A 23,579-nucleotide genomic window follows, 5' to 3' on the forward strand; every position below is an offset into this window, starting at 1 on the left:
TGAATATTGGTGATGGGAACTTTTTAGTCATTACACTGTTGGGTTGTTTTATTTGAACTTACTTCATCTGAAATTAATTTTGGTTAAAATATTTTCATGTATTATTTAGAAGACTTTATTTGATCACAACATTTAGTCGGCTCTATACGGCGCCTGCGCAGCGACGTTCGGCTTCTTTCGGAAAGTCGTGACGTCACGTATGTGCCCGTCGGAGGAACGTCAATCAACTAGGAACGCCCACCACCAAGGGACGAAACGGCGATATCGAGGTATGTACTAAAAAAAACAAAACAAAAGCCAGCCTACCCGCAGTGTAACGGGTCTTACGAATGTATTGTTAGAAATTTGTTTTAGGGGGAACCACCGCTTTAAGAATTTATATTACTGAATCAGCGCCAATTATTACTTTGTTATATCACTTAGAGGTTTATATTTTATTGATAGCAGCGGGTTATTCGTAGAGGAAGAAGTTATTTGATTCACAGTTTTGCAATAGAATATTCTCACAATATATTCTTCAGTGTGGAAAGGTTTACACATTTACTTTTACAGGAAAGTCAATCACTGGCCAGAATCATGTTTATATAAGAAAACTATAACCTGTATATAATAAAATTGGGAAAAAGGGGGGGGGGGGGGGGGGGTAATACACAAGGGGTACATAATGAAAGTTGATAAAAAAAAAAAAAGTATGTTTTGTGCCACCATGATTGTATTATTCTACATGGGTTAATAAAACAAATTATTGATAAGTTTAGGAATACTCGGTCATAACCTTGGATGACATTTCACATATTAGTATCTTAAAGTCCCTATTCCAAAACAATGGAAGATTCCAATTCTAACCTCTATCTAGAGAGATTTATTGTACACTGACAAAGAACACTCCTATGTAACCATCATTAATTAACCTCCTGGCTGGCACTTTACTTACTGGTAACCATTTGCCAATATCTCCTGTGTGCAGCCAGCCATCCTTGTCTAAGGCTTCAGCAGTTTTTTCGTCATCTTTCAAGTATCCTTGAAAAACGTTTGTTCCTTTGACACAAACCTGAAAGACAAACATTGAGTTCACGATACTTCAGTCTGCCACTCAGAAGAGTTATTATAGTACAAATATCTGTGCTTTGTACTCACTTCGCCTTCTCCTTTGGATGCAAAATAATTCATGTCTTCTACATCAACCAGCTTCACATGGTTGCAGGGCATAGGAGCACCCACGTGACCTGTTAAGAATATGTTCACAATCAATATGTATAGAGGAGCATTTAATGCTGGCTTTACTCGCTGCATGCTTGTTCTTTGTCAGGAGAACTCAAGTACAGGCATACCCCACTTTTAAGTACACAATGGATTTACTAAAGCTGTAAAGCGCAAAATCAGGCTCACTTCTGCACAGAAACCAATGAGCTTCTAACCCCAGCTTGCTTAATTAAGCCTGGTAATAAAACCTGGAAGCTCATTGGTTTCTATGCAGAAGTGAGCTTGATTTTGCACTTTCCAGCTTTAGTAAATAAACCACATTGTGTCCTTAAAAGTGGGGTATGCCTGTATTCCTTTAATCCTGGTCCACACTAGCCTTCTGTTTGGACTAAACAGCATGCACATCTTAACAACTAAAGGACCTTGCCTGTTTTTTAGACTCAGTGTTTACAAGTTTAAAACATTTTTTTTTGCTAGAATTACTTAGAACCCCCAAACATTATATATGTTTTTTTTTTTTCTTCTCTAACACCCTAGAGAATAAAATGGCAGTCATTGCAATACTTTTTGTCACATCGTATTTGCGCAGCAGTCTTTTACAAGCGCACTTTTTTTGGAAAAAATTCACGTATTTTTCATATGCGGGTGCTGCTCACATATGCGTTCGCTTCTGCGTGCGAGCTCGTCGGGATGGGGCACTTTAAAAAAACATTTTTTTTTGTTTTATTTTATTTTAATTGATTTTATAAAAGAAAAAAAGGGTCACTTTTATTGCTATTACAAGGCATGTAAACATCCCTTGTAATAGAAAAAAAAGCATGACAGGTCAAAAAGACCTCAGATCTCATATTTAGACTAAAATGCAATAAAAATAAATAAAAAATAAATTGTCATTTGAAAAAAAGTGCCTTTAAGTAGTATGGGCGGAAGTGACGTTTTGACGCCGCTTCCGCACTGCTATGGAATGAAGACAGGTGGAGGCCATCTTTCCCTCACTCGTTTCTATACCCAGCACAGAACAGGACAGGACCCTATCGCCTCCGTCGTTCCTGACGGCTCCGGTAAGCGGTGGAGGGCACGGGAGAGCGTCAGGAGGGGGGGCCCCTCTCCCACCGCCAATGGTGATCTTGCGGCGTATCCTGTTTGGTGCATGGACGCCTAGCCTTGCGAGCTCTCGTAGGTTTTGGGGGTGTGTTTTTCTCCTGCTCCACAAACTGTCCGGTGCTATTCTTTTGTTTTCTCCTGTCTGGTCCCCTTTTGGAATCCTTTGCTCTTGACGGCATGGTTATAGGTGGACCGCTAGTCCTGGCTCTCGACACCCACCTTGGTATGTATTTGATGATTATCACCAACAATGACTGAATTTATACATGGGAATTATGTGCACAGGCATGCGTGTACAAGCATGGGGGTGCGCATGTTCCCTTCTTTGTTTGGCTGTTTTTTTCTCATTTCTTTACGGATATGTGTTATTCCATTAACAGAACTCATACTCGCAAATCTTTTCTCACCCTGAAGAAGACCGCTACTGCTACAACAGGTCGAAACGCGTTGAAGTTTTGCGACTATGAGTATATTTTACAATGTTGTACGGACATATATTAATTGTCTTTTATACATATGTTATGGTCTTTGTTGATGTTCTTTGAGCTCATGTCTTGATTCCTATCAGAAAGCTTTTTTCTATCATATACGAATAAAATGTATACTTTTTTTTACCAATCCTATTCCTACGATTCTACTCATTGCTGCAACACAAAGCCCCTGGGGGTCATTTTTCCTTTCCATTATGACACATTATTTCCCAGGAGCACAGGCGAGGGAGGAAGTGACGAAAAAGCTCTGCAGACCAGGAAGTGGCAGATTAGGAGCCACCACCTAGCAACAGGGCGACTCTGGTACGTAAAAAAATGTTTTTTTCTCCAAATGCTTTTGTATAGGTTTCCGATTCTGAAAAAAATAATAATTTCGGGGTGGAACTCCGCTTTAAGGTCATCCATGTCATGTAATTTCCTGAATTATGTCATTTTGCTTGAGATAACATGAAACTACATAAATGCTTCATTTATTAAAGGCAAAATACAAAGCAGTTATGGTGTGCAATGTTCAGCCAATGAGATAGCTTCATTCCTAACCATAGAGTAGAATAGTCACAATAATGAAAAATAATGGCTTGCGTGCAAATGTTCCCATCTGTGGATTTCCTTTTAAAAGTATTTTCTAGAATTTATAATGCTTCATCTTACATTTAAATTGTAGTACCAAGTTTAGTATGCTTGAAAAGAAAGCATACCTTTTGTTAGCAGAATTGTACTTTCCCATAAAGGATATGAAATGAACAGAATTCCTTACAGTTAGAATACTAAACTCTAGAGAATTGAGCAAATTATCACCACTTATTTTAGAAAATTGGCGATTTAGAAATTACCAAATTATACTAGATGACCATTTCTCAAAGAAACAAAAAGTGTATTCACCTGCTGTCCAGTCTCCGGGAATAGTAAGTGAACAGCCAGCAGTACATTCAGTCTGTCCATAGCCTTCATAGAACTGAATAGGAAAGAACACAAAGACCAATGTATTACAACTGTCAATTAGAAACGTAGTCTTACTATAGCTTTTAACATATTTAACCCTTTGGGGAACCAACTGCATGTAGGAGTGTTGATTTCAGGCAGCAGGGGCCCCATTTACAAAAGATCACATAACCTGCAGAGCTGTGTGTATCTGCTGCTGCTTGTAAACCCACAAAGCCCAGGCCAATGGCTCACACAGCCATGCAGCGTTTAGTGATATCTCACTTGGAGTGTTTTTTTGATGGTTATAAATGAAAGATCAGCACCATCACATAGTAAAAGAAAGGGGGCTTAGAAAGGGTGCCGTGCTCTGTTAACTGTATCTTCCCCCACAGGAATGCACACAATTTGAACTTAAAGCGGTGTTTCACCCTGCAGAACAACTTTTTAGCATAAAATTAGGCATAGTAGCGCGAGCTACAGTATGCCTGTCTTAATTTTTTTATCCCCGTACTCGCTGTGTAATCGTACATAGAAGATTCCGACTGCCCGCGGGGAATGGGCGTTCCTTTCAAGAGGGAGGGTGATTGACGGCCGGCTCTGGCACGTCGTCACGCTCCCCGAAGAAAGCCGGAGTAGGTCTCGGCTCTTCACAGCGCCTGCGCACAGACTATGCGCAGGCGCCGTGAAGAGCCAAGCCTATTTCGGCTATTTCCGAAGAAGCGTGACGCGCCAGAGCCGGCCGTCAATCACCTTCCGTCTGGATTGGAACGCCCATTCCCCGTGGGCAGTCGGAATCTTCTATGTACGATTACACAGTGAGTACGGGGATAAAAAAAAATTAAGACAGGCATACTGTAGCTCGCACTACTATGCCTAATTTTATACTAGAAGAAAAAAAAATATTTTTTTTTTTTTTAAAGGGTGAACCCCCGCTTTAATAGGGTGGAGCTACAGCTAGCAAAACAGGTGCGTTTATTCCTCAATAGGGCCATTGATCTGAATAGAATCATCTACTTTGTACCCTTTAGGATTGAATTAAAGTATTTTTTAAATTGAGAGTTTTTTTATACATACCGTAAAATTAATTTCTCCGAGTTCATTGACGAACACATCGCTCCATATTCATATACTCCATAGGTTCATATAGCCCCCTACAGGAGTAAAACACAGAGCAGAAAAAACAATTGACTACGCCTATGGGCAGTCCTAGGTGGTATAGATTCTCCCTCTCTGCTATAGGCCAGTTTAGTAACAAGCAGTGTCAGGAGTATTAAAACTCTACAGAGGGGTGGGGGCTGTGTCCAGTCCACCAATGAACGCAGAGAAATTTATTTTACGGGAATAAAAAAAAAAAGCCAGGACCAAGATCCTGGCAGGTAACTATATCCTTACTCCTGACTAGGCAGAAAAAAAAAAAAAAACTGAAGGCCTATAGTGGGGGGTGGGGAGAATCTATACCACCTAGGGCTGTGCATAGGCGTAGTAGCAACGTTTTTTTTCTGCTTAGTGTCCTACTCTTGTAGGGGGCGCTATAACGCTATGGTTCTGAATATGGATCGCTGTATTCATCAATGAACGAAATAGAAATCTCATTTTAAAAATACCAATGACCTGGGTTGTTCCAGGTCAGCATCACAGTTGAGAAATTAAACAGTTTTAGAAAGGATCAGCAATTGCAGGCTACATACTCCCTAGTATGGATTTCTTCTAACTGCACTTAGCCAAGACGCACCCTAAACAGAATTCAATGGCTCTGAACCCCAAAATATGTTGGTTAAACTCAGTTTTAGTTACAAAGAATTACATATTTTTTTTCCTTAATAAACTTTATATTTGCAGAGCAGGATACAGGGGTTTTACCATTACAATTATTAACAATTTTAATGAAGTAACTATCAACCTGCACTCAGCAGAGGTGGCAGTGGGAGAAGAGGAGAAGCAGAGAGTGCCTGTGGGAGGGGGGGGACTCCAGAATGGGAGGTATGGGGACGCTCTGTGCATGACGATGGCACAGAGCAGGCAAGTATAGCATCTTTATTTTAATAATAATAAAAAAAGGTTGACAATCAAATGATTTCTATTAAACTATTACCATTTAGTTGTACACATACAAAGTGTGTCCAGAAAGTAATGAGAATGATATTATAAAAATTATTTTATTGAAAATAATTTGGGTGGGGTGTTTGCCGCCACCCCGCCCAAATTAAAAAATATACCACTGGCCGCCACTGCTTTGGCGTAGACAATTGTTCGACTGTAAAAAAAAAAAAAAAAAAAATTGAAATATTCTCATTTCATTCCTTGTATGTGGCAGCACAGTGATGGGCTTTGACATGGAGCTGCCATATACAGCCAGTGTTCCTTGTTTGTGCCGGGAGCTTGCTCACTTGGCGCCCCCAGCACAGTAACCTCACTTTTACTGACAGCTGTCAGTCACTGTTTACGATTAGGAGCCAGTGAGGTGGGCTCACAACAATCATGTCACTGCGACAGCCAATCACACGACTGCCGACTGCCAAGCCCATATAACACGTCCAGTGATATGACATTTTAAAGGGATGGCTCCTGCTAGCTGGCAAGAGTTAAAGACAGGCATAATTAATTATAGAGTAGCAGCATACTCTTAAACACACACCCACAGTGAGAATCAGCCCATATCAATGCTACTGTAGCTTGAAGTATATATTTTAAATCACTAGGCACTCAAAACAAAGCTAAGCAAGTACAATATCCAGCAGTACTGTATATGTAGCCTTAACATTTTTTTTTTCTTTTGAAATGAAGTAAAATGAAAACACTGTACCAACCTGGCAACCGAGAGCTGCCCGCAAGAACGTTAATACAGTAGGAGAAACAGGAGCTGCGCCAGTAATCATAAGTCGTACTTTTCCACCAAGGCTATTCTATACAGGAAGAAGAAAAAAAAAAATAGTTTACGTATTTAAGAAAACTACACAAAATGTACTGAAAAAGTAAAAGTCTACACCTTTGAAATAAGAAAAAAAACAAAAACAAACAAAAAACACAACACGTCCCTCCCTTCAGTGGGTTTGTGTATGTGTGTATGTATATATATATATATATATATATATATATATATATATATATATATATATATATATATATATATATATATATATATATATATATATATATATATATATATATATATTTATTTATTAGTGCTGTGCATTAAACGCTATATTAACGGCGTTAACGCAAACCCATGTTAACGCCGTCAATATTTTTATCGCACGATTAACGCTCGGGGTGGACGTGCAGAGTGTGCAGCGGCGCGGCTTACCTTCTCGCTGGATTCACAGGCAAGTTACTCACCTTGTCCCTGGATCCAGCGATGCCACCCCGCTGTGTGATCGAGCGGGTCCTCCTCGCTCGATTCACAGTGTCTGTGTGCCGCCGATCTCCGTTCCCTGCGACGTTACGACGCACGGGAGCGGAGAACGGCGCCAAATTCAAAAAAGTAAACAAACACAATAAACACAGTATACTGTAATCTTATAGATTACAGTACTGTATGTAAAAAATACACACCCCCCTTGTCCCTAGTGGTCTGCCCAGTGTCCTACATGTACTTTTATAAAATAAAAACTATTCTTTCTGCCTGAAAACTGTAGATTGTCCAAAAGTGTCCCTTTATGTCAAAAATGGTTTTACATCAGCTAGAAAACAGCGATCAAAATTATATATATATATATATATATATATATATATATATATATATATATATATATATATATATATATATATATATATATATATATATATATAAACACATATACACAACAACGATGGGGTGAGGAAGACAACTGTGCTCTGTGATTAAATATTTTTCTCGTTAAAGTTTTTTCTTTTAATTAGAGAAAATAAATACAGAACACAACTAAGGGTATGAGAAATGGGCCTTTTGACCCCAGACATACTAAACAAAGCTGAACGCCAGGTAAATATCTTATCAGTTGAAACCATTTTATCTGCAAAAGGTCTGCCCATCCCATCTTGAAGCTTACACATAGAACAGACAAGGATGGTGAACTGACATTTTAACTGCAGTAAAGCTAAACACTGCGCTCTTCACCGGTCAGGCTGTGTGCATGCACAACACCGCGCTGACTCCATTCCAACCCTTTCCTCCCCCAATTTGGGAGTTGCTGTATAGGCGATTATAGTTTTAAATAGGGACTAAATACATTTTGTTTTTGAATTCCATGCAATACCTGAACTTTCTGAAATATGAGCTTGTCCCACAGGCTATCCTTTCGTATAATTCCGCTGCGGAGCTCGGCCTCTTTCCGCTTTGAAGCAAAGTCTAACAGCCAGCGCTTGAGTGAAGTATTTGCCTGCCCAAATATCTGAAGACAAAGACATCAGTTATAATCACATCAGGAACAGAAGGATTTACACTCCTGTGTAAGCACTGCTAGGCATCTTACCCGATCAAACATCCTGTTCAACAAACGGGGCACCACTGGGAAAATGGTGGGCTGCAGAACTTTCAAGTCATCCATTAACAGCCTGATGTCTCCCTGGAAAAAGCCTATTCGAGCCCCATGGCAGAGAACGACACACTGAAACATAGCAAGAAGGAATTTCAATGATTGATTTTTACATTTATAAACCCCGTTGATTTACATTTTGTAAACAGGGTTCATTTACATTAGCTCAAGCCAGTTCATCTATTTGTAATAGTTAGATTAATTTGTTTCTAAAAGATTTTTTTTATTACATTTTTTTTTTTTTAAATACAGGATTTTTTTCAATCTGTTTACCGAGCATACTGTGGTTTGTAATAAGAAAGCCCTGCACTATCTATTCATTTTTTGACTTCTTATATATGTACTAGAAAAGAGGGAGGGGAGTTGTGTCCATTTGGTTATACCTGTATGCATAACGTGTTCTCTTGCTAACCTGTTCTATTCACAATGCTGGCCCACAGTAGTAAGGCTGGCCCATACACAGTGCAAATTTCACAGGTTGCAGGAAAGAAATTTGCACAATTCCCCTATCAACACAGTGTTGATAGGGGAATCTGCAATTGTTTTCACCCTGCAGGGGCAGCCATCCCCACCTGGAGAAGACAGTGATTATTGCAAGTGGCTATAGCAGCTGCTAGCGATAATCGCAGGAGATTCCAGCAGGATGGTTGTACCCAAATTGTGCGATCAACTTTGTACATTTAGCCTGCCCATTAATGGTTCAAAGTTTTGAACCGTGTATGGCCGGCCTAAAACAGCTTGGTAAGAGATACAGAGTAGCTTTGAGTGTGCCACCTGCTATCTACAAGTGAATGCAAATTGGGTATCTGGCACTCCAGAAGGCAATGCCCTTAAGTTTATAATAATGTACATTTGATTAGCCAGTCTTTAGGTAAAAACAAAGTTGAACCATGGTAAGGGGGCGATTTAAAAAGAGGCAACCATCCTCAGTGTCCAGCAACTCTGCAAAACATATACAAGAAACAGGGGGGGGGGGGGCTCTCTAAGTGTAGTATTAAAACAGTAACATGTATTGCACAAAATTAAAAAAACACTTTACAAGATATAAGTGGGAGTCATGCTCATCATAAGTATGTACTGTATATACTCGAGTATAAGTATATACTTTTACCAGAAAAAAAAATTAAAAAATAAAATGGGAAAAATGTATTGACTTGAGTATAAGCCTAGGGTGAGAATGCAGCAGCTACTGCAAGTGGAAAAGAGTCAACAATGCCCATTTGTAGCATCACTGTGCTCATTTGCATGCCTCAGCCTCACTGTGCCTCCTATCAGTGTCCATCAGTGCTTCCTATCGGTGCCCACTGCCCTCTATTGTGTGCCACTCACACCGGCAATCATTGATGTTCCATTTCCCATCCGTCCAGGATGAGAGAGGACACAGCTGATCTCACTGCTCCCCCCTTCTCCCCCTCCTGTGTGCTACGCGGGAAATGTGAGCTTGTTATATTCACACTTGAATGACCACGGAGCACACAGGAGAGAGGAGGGGGAGAAGGGGGGAGCAGTGAGATCAGCTGTGTGTCCTCTCTCATCCCGGACGGACAGGGAAATAGAACATCAATGATTGCCGGTGTGATTAGACTGCAGACAGACTCGAGTATAATCCGAGAAGGGAATTTTCAGCACACAAAAAAAAAAAAAAAACCTGAAAAACTTGGCTTACACTTTTATACGGTAGTCCTGGCAGTTCTACTGCATCCCACAGGCTCCTCGCACGATCCGGGTCATGCGAGGAGCCTGTGCGACGCAGTAGAACTGCCAGGACTACATACTTACCGTATTTATCGGGGTATTGTGCGCTCCAGCGTATAGCGCACACCCCTAAAGTGGACCCGCATTCCTGTAAAAAAAAACTTTAGTACTGCGTCCATCGGCGGCCTCGTCGGGTCCGGCGTCCGTCTGCGGCTTTGGTGGTGTCCTCCTCGTCGGGTCCGGCATCCTTCTGCGGTGTCCTCCCCACTCGATCCCCGCGCTGAGTTTGAACCACTGCGCCGGCATATACCGAGCGCAGTACACTCGAGTATAGTCGGGCAGGCTCGACTCCTCTCGCGGTCACATCCTGTGCGTCCAGGACGTGACCGCGAGAGGAGCCGAGCCTGCCCGACCATACCGAGTGTACTGCGCTCGGTATATGCCGGCGCAGTGGTTCAAACTCGGCGCGGGTATCGGCGTATATCGCGCACCTACGATTTTGCCCTGAATTTCAGGGCAAAAAAGTGTGCGGTATACGCTGATAAATACGGTATTTATTGCACAAGATATGTTACTGTTTTAATACTACACTTAGAGATGCACCCCCCCCTTGCCATCTACAAGTGGTAAATATAAGATTTTCATGTATATTTTTATACATGAATTATTAGATTAGATTTTACTAATAGTATTGCAACAGGCGCTCCTCTGAGATCGCCTGTTTCTTTTAATGCATTCCACGCTGGAACGCATTACGGCGACGACGTCATCGCCAGGTGCCGCATGCGCTCCAGCTTGGAACGCGGAAGTGCGCCGCTACTCATGGCGGTTCTCTTGAATTCAGTGCTGATGCACTGCAGCTGGTTACCTGCCTATAAAAGGCATTCAGGGAACAGTCAAACATTGTTCTATTATTGTCGGCTGTAGCTGGCTAGACTACCATCCTTCCCTGGACCTGGAGGCATCCCACTATTAAGGCCACAACGAACTACAGGTACCGGCAATCCTTAACCCTGGATGCCTGCCTGATTGAAGATAATCCAGATTGCCATTTCCGGGGACAACCTTCCTTGCTGACACCCTACTCTACGGAATCCCTACTCGCTACACTGAAGCACTGCAGACGGATAAGTAGCAATTGTGTCACTTGTAGCACTATAGAAACATCTGCTGCATACTTTCGACCTAAAACAATTGCTGATATTTATTATGGCTTGTGGCTATTAACATACTACTTGGGATAGACTGTTGTGCCTATGACTGTTTGCTAAGGAATATATTAAAGGGACATCTACTCACAAATTACCTGAACTATATTGCCTCTCATATGCAACTATTAGTGGTCTCTACAACTCCTATTTACTACGAGCTATATTGCCTGTCCTATGCAACTATTAGTTGTCTTAACAACTCCTATTTACTATGTGCTTGACATAAGTGTAAATTGCTTATGGGCCTTGCCCTAACTTGTTGAACATGTTCACTCTAACTTTTCTATGCTAAGGGTTGATTGTATTTCATACCAACTCCCTTAGTGGCCCAATACATCTCTATATGCTTATGTGATATGATGTAGGGAACCCCCAAACTCCTGTTTGCGTGGAGTGACGCCTGGGGTCCCGTACTGATAATCACTTGCATATAGAGGTGCATTGGAATCTTAAAGTTTATATTATAATTTTAAAACGCCAAGCTCTGGTCGCATATTGTAATGCATCCATCCTTAGTAGCTTAACGCCTTTCTTTATGTGAGAGAGAGATGATGTAGAGAACCCCCAAACTCCTGTTTGTGTGGAGTGACGCCTGGGGTCTAATACTGAATTCTCACATAAAGAAGTGTATTGAAATCCTTGCTAACCGCAGTTGTGGTTCACTCCGTTCACCAGAGCCGTTACAGGTATATACCGAAAATGATATATTCCTTTAAAAAAAAGGAAGATGACGTGTTCAACATTTAAAGGATTATGATGTGTACAGGTATTGAAATATAAACAAAAAGAATGATGGATCACCATCCTTTATCCAATACACAAAATATTGTATGCTACATGGTTCACTTTATGCACAGGAAAATCAATTACAGAAGAACTGGGGGTGTTGGTGATAAAAAGGGCACAGAGCAAGAACATAACGAAACCAGTTTGTTTAAATCACACAAAGACAGCACAGTTCATCTGGTCTAATTATTTAATCCAAAACAAGAGAATGTTTATACACAGCTTGTTACATGGGAGGAAACCTGACAAGTCTAATCAATGGTGGGGAGGAACAAATCACCAAACATCATTCTTTCAAAATTGATAGTTTAAACATTAACAAGGCTTGGGAAAAATGTTGGCATTTATAAAGGAAGTAGCATGAGGCACATCATTCTACATATTGATTTGCATGCCTGACAATCAGGTTTATTTTTTTAGAAAAAGGTTTATGTAAAAAAAAAAAAAAAAAAAAAAAAAAAAAAAAAGGAGAAGATGGCAAAAGCCTAACCAGCCTGTGTGTATTGTAGCTGGCAAGAGACTAACCATGGTCTGTGTTAAGCCAAGTCGCACAAATATGCCACAGACCTTGTTTATAATGCGGCCTTTTATAGGAATTATTGCCCATTACTGTTTTAAAATGGCATAGTTTCAGCTCAGCTGTGCAAAAAAAAATGAAAGCTTAGAGCAGAGCTTTTGATGGTTTTGTTTTTAGTTTTGGATAGAGGATGAAAGATTTTAACCCTCTTTTAGGCTGAGTTCACACTAAAGCAAATCAGATGTGGGTTTCCTCGCATCCAATTCTCATGGCAGGAGACTGCGACTGGCTCTCAATGTAGCTGGTTCACATAACTCCAGGGCCGCCGCAAAGCTCACTGGAAAAAGGGTCCCGATCTCTGCAGCCGAGCATCGGGAAATGTCTCCCTGGCTGTGATTAGCACAGCGCCGTGCAGACTTCCTGGCGGGCTCTGCACGTGTACTATGCGAACAAGCTGGAGCTCATGCTTAGTCCTGAGCATCTTTGGCTGCATTTTAGGTGCAAATTCAGCCAAAAATTTGGGCCCGATTTGCACCTGAAATGGTGTACAGGGACGCACCAGACCCCAGCTGTGAGCCATGGCTGCAGCATGTGTGAACCCAGCCTTAAGATTGTATGCTGGGGAGGAGATTTGTTCTCGCTTTGTTTGCGGTCTTTGACAGAAAGTATAGGGATATCAGCCCAGTGGGGAAAGTGGAGGATTTAAAGTGATCCTGTCACCTGACCTCACTTCTGAACTGGGAACCTTGCAGAAGTAGAGGATAAGAAGCACTTAAAGGGGTTGTAAAGACAAAAATATTTTCCTCTTAAATTAAAGTCTGACAGTAGCTGTTAAAGTAAAAAGTAATGTTTTGCATTATAACTAGTTTGATACCTGTTGAAATGGAGCTGTTTTATTCACCTCCAGCACTCCTGAATCATTATTCTCACTGACTTCCTGGTTTGCGGTGCACATTCATTCTTGCTACATCACGGCCTAATGGGAACTACAGTTCCCATTAGGCTTAGCCGCCATGCCTGTGAGGGATAAGAAAGCATCTTCACGCAGGGCTGTAGTCATAGGGAGGGGGTGAGCACATTCTGCTTTCCACCATGCAAAACAGCTCAGATGCTGGTGGAACGCAAGAAGAGGAGAGACAGGAAATGGCATTTTCAAACCTGGATTACTGTATTTTGGAGGTTAAAAGGAAAAACGAGTTAAGTGATATTTAAATGCTCTAGCTTACAGCAATCAATTGATCTAATAAAAAAACTAACCTTTAGTGTTCCTTTAAGTGTCTCACCACGGTTTTCTCCATGTTATATCCTAGTGTAACTTTAGTAGGAATCTGACCACTTCCTGGATGTGTCAATTCCTATAAATGCCAGCCCTTGCACATGCCCTCTCCTCCTGCTGCTATGCAAGAACATAGTGGGCTACCTGTTCCTAAACATTAGGGTTTTTGTCAATATTGGAACTTTGGTATCTATGCGCCCATAAAAGCATAAATAGCAGGGGAATGCTACAGAATGGCTTCTGAATGCCAGCACTGATTCTGCCTAGGGCTACTGATGTCACAACCAAGACGGCAGAGCCCAGGAGAAGTTATAGGGTTTGTTATAATATGATCAATAATTACAGGGAGCTCAAATGCGGAAATAAGGTAATCTTACAGGAAGATGATTTTAAGTAGTATGGAGACAGGGTGCCTTTAAAACCACTGCCTTCTGTGTGATCTATAAGGCAGGCCATAGATGATGCTGGGAGAACACAGTGATTATCGCTAGTGGGAATAGCCGCTGGCAATAATCGCATGCTAGAAATCCAACATGCTGGTTGTACACAAGTCGATTGATAGATTGACGTGGATACAATCAGCCTGCCTATACATGAATCCACCATCAGCCAGGTCCCTGCTGAACCAGCCAACATTTGAACAATCTATAGCCGGCTTAAGACAGAAAAGTAAGAGAAAATCTCTCCAACAAGAATCATACATTCCCCTTTCAAATAGGATAGGTTGTACATTCCCCACCTGATGATATCTTCTCACAGATAATAGACGGCAATGAAAAAAAATATATATATACAAATAAATCTCTAATTTATATCTGTCTGAGGTTCTCTCTCAGGAATGTGAAACTCAAAGGAAACTGTGTTCCTAACTGAATGGAATACACAGGCAAAGGACCACAATATGTCCATCAAGGGAAGTGCCTTCTTAATCCTAGAAAGAGATTACTTTGGAACCTATACCAATAACAAACATGAAAAAAAAAAAAAAAAGTTTATCCCTGAAAAAGGGTCCATTAAAATTTCTTGTGAAGCATCCTACTGCAAAATTATGTGAGGAATGTAACTGCTATCATTTAACCGCTATCACATGTGGCCCACAACCTCCTGCTCTGAGATGGCAAGCCCAGATCGTGGGTTGCCAGCCCGCCATGCCAGAGCATCAGTGTTGTAAATGGAGCCAACAGTGGAGGAAGCAAGCGGCTGCGGAGCAGAGCCGGATAAGCCGATGCTTCCTGTATAGCGCCGCTCATGTCACAAGCAGAGTGATATCAAATGCGCTCCTGCCTGGTATAGCAACAGCCGATGATACCAGAATTCAAGACTTTTTTTTAAAGGTACGTTTATTACTAAAATTACAGTGTATATTTGGGCATATCTGTTCTGCAGAGGTTACTGGGCTGCTTTCAAACTGATCTGCAGGGTAAGCTGCACTGTGCCATAGGCTTATATTACTACCTGCAGGTTTGGTGCACTTTCAGAAAGTACAACACACCTGCAGGATAGAATAGAGGTCTATGGCAAAGTGCAGCAAACCCACAGGAAAGCCACAGGTGTACTGCTCTGCACCCACGGTGTGGGTAAACCGCAGTGCATCATTGTGAAAGCAGCCTTGGGTCCCTTTCACACAATTGGTCTGACCCAATCGGACCCTCTATTCACCTCTATGGAGCAGCAGATGTAAATGGACTTGTGTTCATTTACACCTGCCTACCTCCTATCCAATCCGCAAAAAAATTATAAAAAATTAATAAAAAGGGGAGAGCCCATAGAGTAGAGTGGGCTGTGTCCGTGTCTGCTTTGCATATGCAGAGTGGACACGGATCTCATTGCAGACGGTTAGCAAGTTGCTTAAAGAGGAGTTCCACCTAAAAATGGAACTTCCTCTTAACCCACTCCTCGCCCCCTTACATGCCACATTTGACATGTAATTTTTTTTGGGGGGGGGAGTGGGGGCTTCAGGAGAAGGGGACTTCCTGTCCCACTTCCTCCTTCCGCCGAGGGGCTGGAAAGGCGATTAGCTTAATCGCCTTTTCACAGCCCCTCCCTGTAGGCGAGCGCCTGTCCAATCGGACAGCGGCGCTCACGCATGCGCACTGCCGCATGCGCAGTGGGTGCCCGGCCGTGAAGCCGAAAGCGGTCACTGCCGGGTGCACACACTAAGAATGAAGACGCCGGCCGGCGAGGGGGGGCGAGGAGCGGAGCCCCGGCCGGTGCGTCGCTGGAGCAGGTAAGTGTCAGTTTATTAAAAGCCAGCAGCTACACTTTTTGTAGCTGCTGACTTTTAATAAACTTAAAAAAAAGGTGGAAAACCCCTTTAAGTGGCCCTCGCTCTTCAAAAGATTGTGCACCCCTGATTTAGGCCTCAATTTTTCCTACCTATGCCCAGATCATGCACACTAAAATATTGCCTTTAGAGCTACCAAAAACCACATAACAGAAGGGTCTGCATGGATACAACTTGAAATGATTGTTCAGGTTGGTACTATTATTACATCGTTTTGGTAAATTTGAAGGAGATGGTACAATCCTAAGAGTTTTTGTTGTGATCTTTGAGAATAAATAACTTCACAACAAGCTGGAGAGGTCAGGGATGACTTGTTTGAAAGCTTTTACTGCCCGTTAACAATATGTGAATAGTTAAGATGTTCATTGTATGAGCACCATTGAAATTTAGGTTTAAATTCCTTAACGTTGCTGGGAGCCATTGCTCTATCCAAAATTAAAACAAAACTGGATGTAGTTTCCAATGGGTTGCATACACAGATATGATTGGAAGTCACTCTCACCAGAATGGTGTTCCAATGAACTAATGACACCCATCTGAACTAAACAATGTTCAGTGCACACAAATCTCCACATAGAAAGGAATCTACGTTCTACATACCTTCTACAAATAGTTTTAATTACGTACATCCATTGAAGTATTATTCAGCATCTTACCTGGACTAGTCGTTCAAACATGTGTGCCAGAGGCAAATAGGAAATGTGTATATCACTGGCGTTCAGTGTTAGCAAACTCTGGAAAATATGACAAAAATTGCTAAGCATATGAAAAAACACACAACATGACTTGTGCCTACCTCCACAACTCTTTCAAACATATGTGCCAGAGGCAAAAAAGAGATGAGAACATCTTGAGTAGAAGGATATGCCAAGTCCTGAGCAGCAGCAGGAGAAAGACAATTCAAGATAATGATTTTCTCAATTAAGGAGAATCAGGTCACTAAGGGTTAAAAAATTGATTTTCATGCAAAAAAAAGTATAAAAAATATAAGAAAGAAAAATTAATCAGCACAGATAAAGCACAAAAATCGGAATCTCCACCACCAAGCACACTGCTTTACTGAAGTACAACCATTCATCCACAGAATAAAGGGTTAACACACATTAATTAGGGCCTTGGATACACAAGACATAAACACAATAAGATTCCTTTTCATCGTTCACACTATTTACTTCCTACCACATTGTTTGCCTACACCAATAGAAAACATAACCATTAAAACACCACATGCACATATATTTTGCAAAAAAAATAATAAATGCACCTTTTTCCTGTAATCAGCTTGCAAAGCATTGCCATTACCATGAGTGGATCAGGCGCCTGCACACTCTTCCTCCAGCTCCCTTACAGGTGGGCTTTCAGTTAGAGATCTGGAGGAAGTGTCAATGAACTTTACATGCGGTCATCACCAGACTTGTGTTCTATTGAGAACTTCAATCTAGTCTTCTGCAGTGGAAGACGGTACTCGTCGTTTATTCATTCATCTCTGTCCCCATGGACAGTTTGGGGTTGGTCCCATGTGTGCCCTGTAATATCCTAAATATGGGTGTAACATGGTGCAAAAGGCGCAGTTAGCCTTTAAACCCAACTACAGTGTAGACCCAAACGGCAAAATCTGAAAGACTGCAGCGCAAACCAGTTGAGGAATAAACGACCCTAACGTGAGTATTTCATGCTCTGGAGCAGTGGTGTCAAACACAAATTCATTGCGAGCCGCGTCAGCATTATGGTTGCCCTCAAAAAGCTGATTGTATTGGTAAGGCACTATAAATAATATATCCAGGGATATTTTCTCAAAGTATAGGTTCAGGAACTCAACCCAAACTGCTTTAGAGGGTGGGTGTGGCCAAATTGCATTGTGGGAGAATCTTAATGGGGCAATAAATACTAGGATTGTGTCATGTGAAGTGCTCAGGGGTGGGCTATGCCCAGTGTGCAGCTCTCTCTCCTTCAAAGGCTGTCCACATTTTACTTCCACCCCTCCTCAGCTCTTACGTCTGTACCACTCTCTTCATCTCCCACTTCTGCACACAACCCCCTCTACAGCACTCAACTCCCCCCACCCCAAAGCTTCCTCGTATCACACCTTCTAAAAAAAAAAAAAAAAAAAAAAAAAAAAAACGGCCTACTCGAGTACCTCCTCACAGTGTAGATGGCTCCATATCTCTCTCACTTGCAGCGAGATCAATGGTCAGCATCTGTGTACCCGGGCACATATGGGGATCAAAGTGCAGCTACCATGTGATGTCCAATTCCAATTATGGCCAAACTACAGCTCCATCTACATCTCCCTTGTCCCCACTGTGAGTGTAGAGCAGGCTGGGATCTACGAGCGCTCCTGAGAGGAAAGCTGTCCCTGTAAACAAACACATAAAGCTTCTGTGTTTACAAGTGACAGTGGCCAATAGGAAGTGGTGAGTAGAGAGAGTTGGAGGGTGAGAGCCCTGTTCTGCCCAAAAAAAAAGCCCTGGGTGTGAGGGCCTCTAGAAAAAAAAAAACAGACGGGCCAGATTCAGCCTGTAGGCCTCGTGTTTTACACGTGCTCCATAGGAAGCCTTTTTGCTTCCTACAGAGCAAGTTTGTTAGTATTAAAGGGTCACTAAAGGAAAAAAACATTTTTGCCGAAATGACTGTTTACAGGGTATAGAGACAAAAAGTTAACCGATTCCTTTTAAAAATGATTAAAAATAGATTAAATTCAATCATATAATGTGCCTCTAGTTTCACTTTCGGTTTTAAACTGGTTTCATGTTTCTGTGAAGTAAAGAGACCCACAGAACAAAAACAAACAAATCCAGGGCAGTGTTTTGTTTTTAAAATTAATCTGATTGGTTCTGTTAAGTTTTAGACACACAGTAATGACAGCTTAGACCACCGTGAAAAGCTCCCAGTACTGTTGTTATAAGGAGCCAGACAAGCAGGAAGTGTGGAGATCACAGCAGAATTACAGCAACTTCAAAGCAAAAACGAACAATGAGGACATGAAACCAGGACTGCAGTAAGGTAAAGGAAGCCATTTAGCTTAAAAAAATGTTCCTTTAGTGATCCTTTAATAACAGTTCTGAAGTGAACTCAAACTCTTCTGCCCAGGAAAATCGATGCACAAATGTCTTAAATAAAATCATTGGATGCATCCTTTATTTATTTAATACTTCCCTACAGTCTGTTTTAGGGTGACAAAATGGGACAGCATTTAATATTTCCATCAAAAAACCATGCACACCTACTGCATGTTGTGGAAACCTGCATAGAGAAATACAAACGGCATCAATGTATCACTTATTAAGATAAAATGACTGAGAAACTGATTTTTCCATCCAGGAAGTCCATCATAACCCTGATGATCAACATCTGTTTTAGTCTGTGCCAACACAGTGAAACAGTGTACCCGACTGCCCATTTATGGCTTCACTACAGCAAACCTCAACTGCACATTTGTCTGACATCTAGGTTATTTGTTCACACTGGTGCAAGAAGATTGTGGCCATTGGGGGTAGAAAATGCCCTGGGCCCAGCATCAGTGAGGGTAAACATGGCCTCAATGTTAATGATCTATAGAAGTACCCCATTACTGGTATCAGTGGAAGAAATAGTGCCCCATTGTTGGTATCAGTGGGAGAAATAGCACCTCATATATGGAAGAACAGTGCCCCATCACAAAAAACGACCGTCTGTACGCGGCATTAGTTGGACTTGTAGGCATCAGACAGAAGAGTGCCTGCTGCAATGCTCTTTGGAGCACAGTGGGGAGATAGAGAAATAAAAAGGGAAGCACAATTTTCCACTCAGCACCAGAGGCAGATGCACATGGGACATTAACGGGTGAGGTTTCTTAGAACAGGCAACAACTGTATTCATTACAATTAAGTAGAACGATGCATGTATTTTTCCCTTTACAAAAGAACGTGTTAAAAAAACACACACACACACACACACACACACACACACACACACACACACGGCAGTGATGAACAAAATGTTAGGGTGTAGATGGTATTTTGCAGGCACAATGCCAATCTTTCAGCTGGATTAAAACAGGTCAACTGAAAGATGTTTTTATGTAAAATAATCACAGAAGGGTTAAGGAGGGTTAAAACAAATCAAGCATTGTATATTTTGCATACAAGGAAGTTCCTATGAACTAAAATGAAAACAAATGATGACTCATTCTGATCGTGACAATTAAACCATTAAACCAACATCAAGATAAAAAGGAAACCAACATCAAGATAAAAAGGATAGCAAGAAGCAAAAGAATGAATAACTCAACTAATGTATTCGTAATCTCACACAAAGTCATGCAGCTCTAAGGTCAAGTTCCAAGGCTTACATTCACCAAACTTTACTTTTTTTATCTGCAGTGTCTAAAAACACTTTAAGGCCCCTTTCACGCTTGTGTAACTTGTCCTGCGACTTGGGACTTCAAAGTCGCACGACAAGCCGAACCCCATGATTTCCAATGACTACCATTCATATCTGTGTGACTTCAAGTCACACCGACTGCAAAGTAGTCCTTAAACTACTTTGGTCAGACTTTGACGCGAGATGAGGTCCATAGACCTTAAGTTTACACAGGCATTCCCTAAAAACCTGTCAAAATCGCGGCCGCAAAATCGTGGTAAATTTACGGCAAAAATCGCACGACATTCAATTCGCAGCAGTGTGAAAGGGGCCCAACACGCACATCTATTGATTTAAATAGAATCATCACTCAAACTACAGTAGCCACGCATTCAACTTTTTTTCGTAATGCATTCAGTAACATAACCACCATAGTTACCTCGGTTACTTTAAGGAAAGCAGCACTGTTGCTTACAACATTCTTATGACTAAGCATTGCACCCTTCGGATTTCCTAATGAGTAAAGAAAACAAAAATGATTTTAGACTCAAGAACATCTCACAGGTTTTTGTTTTTTACAGAATGTTTAAGTGAACTTAAAGTGGAACTTCACTCTCTCAATAAACATTGACCATTTTGAATCCTTGTGTTTTTAGCATTAATAAATAGATTGGAAAGTCTTCAGTTACTTCCTGTTATACATCCCAGATGTCTTCAGGAGGGTTGGAGGGGTTTTCTCAGCCAAGCACACCCTCCTGCCTGGGCTAAGAGAAGATGGATCCCAGGAAGTAAATGCTACATACATCTGCCCTTACTCAAGATGGCTGCTGCCAGAAATGCTGGCTTGGGTTCCAACAGATTTCCCAGAAAAAGTACGCATGGAGACGTAGATGGATGGGGGGAGTTTGAGTGGAATTCTAAAAATGAATTAAATAGCATTTCTGGCACTGTGTCTCAGAGGAAGGGGTTGGTGTAGAATTGTAACCCTGATATGTATGGTCTCCTGTATGGGTTGAAATATGTTAACTGCATATTATATGCTCTGCAAAAAAAAAAAGTTTCTGGGTTGTGTTTAGATGAATTTTAGTTCCACTTTAAGTTATTAAAGATTCCTGCAGAATATCTTAAATCGTGTGCCATCATAAAAGCTTGCAGCAGTTGGCCAATAAAGGGAATCAAAACACCAAACTTTTATTTTACGTTACCGATTGGCCCAGCTCACCCCCCCCCCATTGTCATATGGGGGGAGAGGAGAGTCCACACACGGCCTCCAGTCACTAGTTGGAGCTTACACAAGACTTCTCTTCACTCTCAGCATCCAAGTAGAGCAGAGAGGGAGGGAAGGAAAAAAAAAAGTGGGACCATGATGTTGGCAGGAGGGGGCCTGAGGATGAGTGAACATGAGAATAGATTCTCTTAAAATAAAAACCTAGAAAACCAGGAAGATGCTATTGTAGGTTTCTTAAGCCTGGTACACACGGTCGGACAGCAAACAAACTTTCCCTTGGATTTTTGTCCGAAGGGAGTTGTCCGGTCACACCCATAGCATACACACGCTCTGACTTTTCTGCAAACTTTTCTAAAACTTTCCCAACATCACGTGGTTTTTCTGCTCTTTACCGCCACCCTTTGGTTAACTTCTGCTATTGTTGGTCGATTTTAACATTGGTTCTGAGCATGCGTATTTGCACTTTGTACAAAAGTCCGATGGCTTGCTGTACACACGGTCGGACTAAGCACCATCGGACTTTTGTTGCCGAAAAGTTTGTCCGTTTGCAGACCAAACTTTTTGTCCGATGAAACCCGAAAAAGTTGGTCCGATGAAGCGTACACACGGTCGGACCAATTTGAAAACTTGCTGATTTTGAAGTTTGTTGGCAAAAAGTCCGACCGTGTTTACGGCCTTAACTCTGCAAATGATGTCTGGCCGTAATCCAGTTATCTCCATGAATTCTTTCAGCTACTCAGAACACATTCAAGCCAAGTATAAGAAAATCCCTTCTGTAGATTTCAGGGTAAGGCAGTGAAATGAGGTGGTGTTAACAGAACCAATTTCAACTTCTATGAGAAACCTCTCCAGTTATACAGAGCTTTTTCTGTTCTCACAATGTGGATTTTATGCTGTAGATGATATCCAATACCTTGGCACACTTCTGTAATGCTTTGTAAAAACAAATTAGTGTCATTAATATGGCATTCACCCAATACATTTCAGTAACTGTATGAGGGTGGAGAAAGAATTTTTAGAAGACCCAGAGAGAGCGGAGAAGACCCAGAGAGAGAGTAGAAGACGTCGGAAGAGACTCTGGAGCCGACTAATAAATTACTGTGTTTTATTTTTGACTGCCTCAAAGCACCCCCCACGTTGAGGGAATGTTGCCTGGTATGGTTCAGGAGGGGGGTCCCACTTGCTCATCCCCAACCCATTTTCTGACCTGCCAGGCTGCGTGATCAGTTAAGGGATATGAGGACCCGGTATGCTCTTGGAGGGGAACCCATGCCTGTTTTTTTTTTTAATTTGTCGTGGAGTTCACCCTAACAATTAATACCAGACAGTGCCTGGTATTGGGGATCAAAGTCGGATCCTTGTTAATTGAAGTCTGAGGTCAAGTCGCAGGGCAAAGTCCGATCCACAGTCGTACACAGTCTTGTTAAAATCGTGCACCCAAAATCGTGAGTGAAAGGGGCCAATACAGGAGATGCGTTACTGGCCAGATCACCAGGTGAAAACATAGGGGGAAAAAAAGACAAATAAAAGGAAAACTGAAGCAGCCATCACATCCAATAATTGGTAAGCTGCAATAGGATTACAGTTTTGGTTTTGGATTGAATACCACTTTAGCTCTCCAGCCCCCTTCCTTAACAATAAATAGCAGGTGAAAACTATATTATATGAATAGGAACATGTAATGTATAAAAAGGTGTTATCCCAATTTGGCTGCAAAATTGTTAATACGATTTAAAATAGCCTTCATCATTATGACCAATAAGCAATATGGAATTATAACAATTACCAGTCGTCCCGCTTGTAAAGCAAACCACTGCCAAGTCTTCTGGCTTTGGGGGCTGGAAAAAAAAAAAATTAAAATGTTTACATTCTACAGGATCTGGAAATAAAAATCCATAAAACAAAAACACCAGTCAACTTAGCAAATGCCAGTCTGGGTCTGCCGGTAAAAACTTCTCCTCATGCATTCTATATTGCAGCGATTCCCATCCAGGGGCATTTGAAT

The 23,579-nt window shown here is 41.5% G+C and overlaps 1 protein-coding gene across 4 annotated transcripts in view; it reads right to left on the reverse strand.

Annotated features, from left to right (window-relative positions):
• The window catches only part of ACSL1 (acyl-CoA synthetase long chain family member 1), a 113,030-nt gene that overhangs the window by 10,763 nt on the left and 78,688 nt on the right, over nt 1-23,579 (reverse strand). For 3 of the 4 annotated variants that reach the window (XM_040334075.1, XM_040334083.1, XM_040334091.1), the window contains exons 9-17: nt 23,361-23,412; nt 20,786-20,859; nt 16,662-16,739; nt 8,174-8,308; nt 7,958-8,092; nt 6,530-6,625; nt 3,681-3,753; nt 1,138-1,226; nt 935-1,051 (exon numbers count right to left, since the gene is read on the reverse strand). In XM_040334075.1, the coding sequence (XP_040190009.1) occupies nt 935-1,051; nt 1,138-1,226; nt 3,681-3,753; nt 6,530-6,625; nt 7,958-8,092; nt 8,174-8,308; nt 16,662-16,739; nt 20,786-20,859; nt 23,361-23,412 (849 nt within the window). Of the gene's footprint in view, nt 1-934; nt 1,052-1,137; nt 1,227-3,680; nt 3,754-6,529; nt 6,626-7,957; nt 8,093-8,173; nt 8,309-16,661; nt 16,740-16,801; nt 16,880-20,785; nt 20,860-23,360; nt 23,413-23,579 lie in introns of all 4 variants that reach the window. The other variant, XM_040334098.1, reaches the window with a different exon arrangement.

Source organism: Rana temporaria, chromosome 1, assembly GCF_905171775.1.
Source record: "Rana temporaria chromosome 1, aRanTem1.1, whole genome shotgun sequence".
Lineage (NCBI taxonomy): Eukaryota > Metazoa > Chordata > Amphibia > Anura > Ranidae > Rana > Rana temporaria.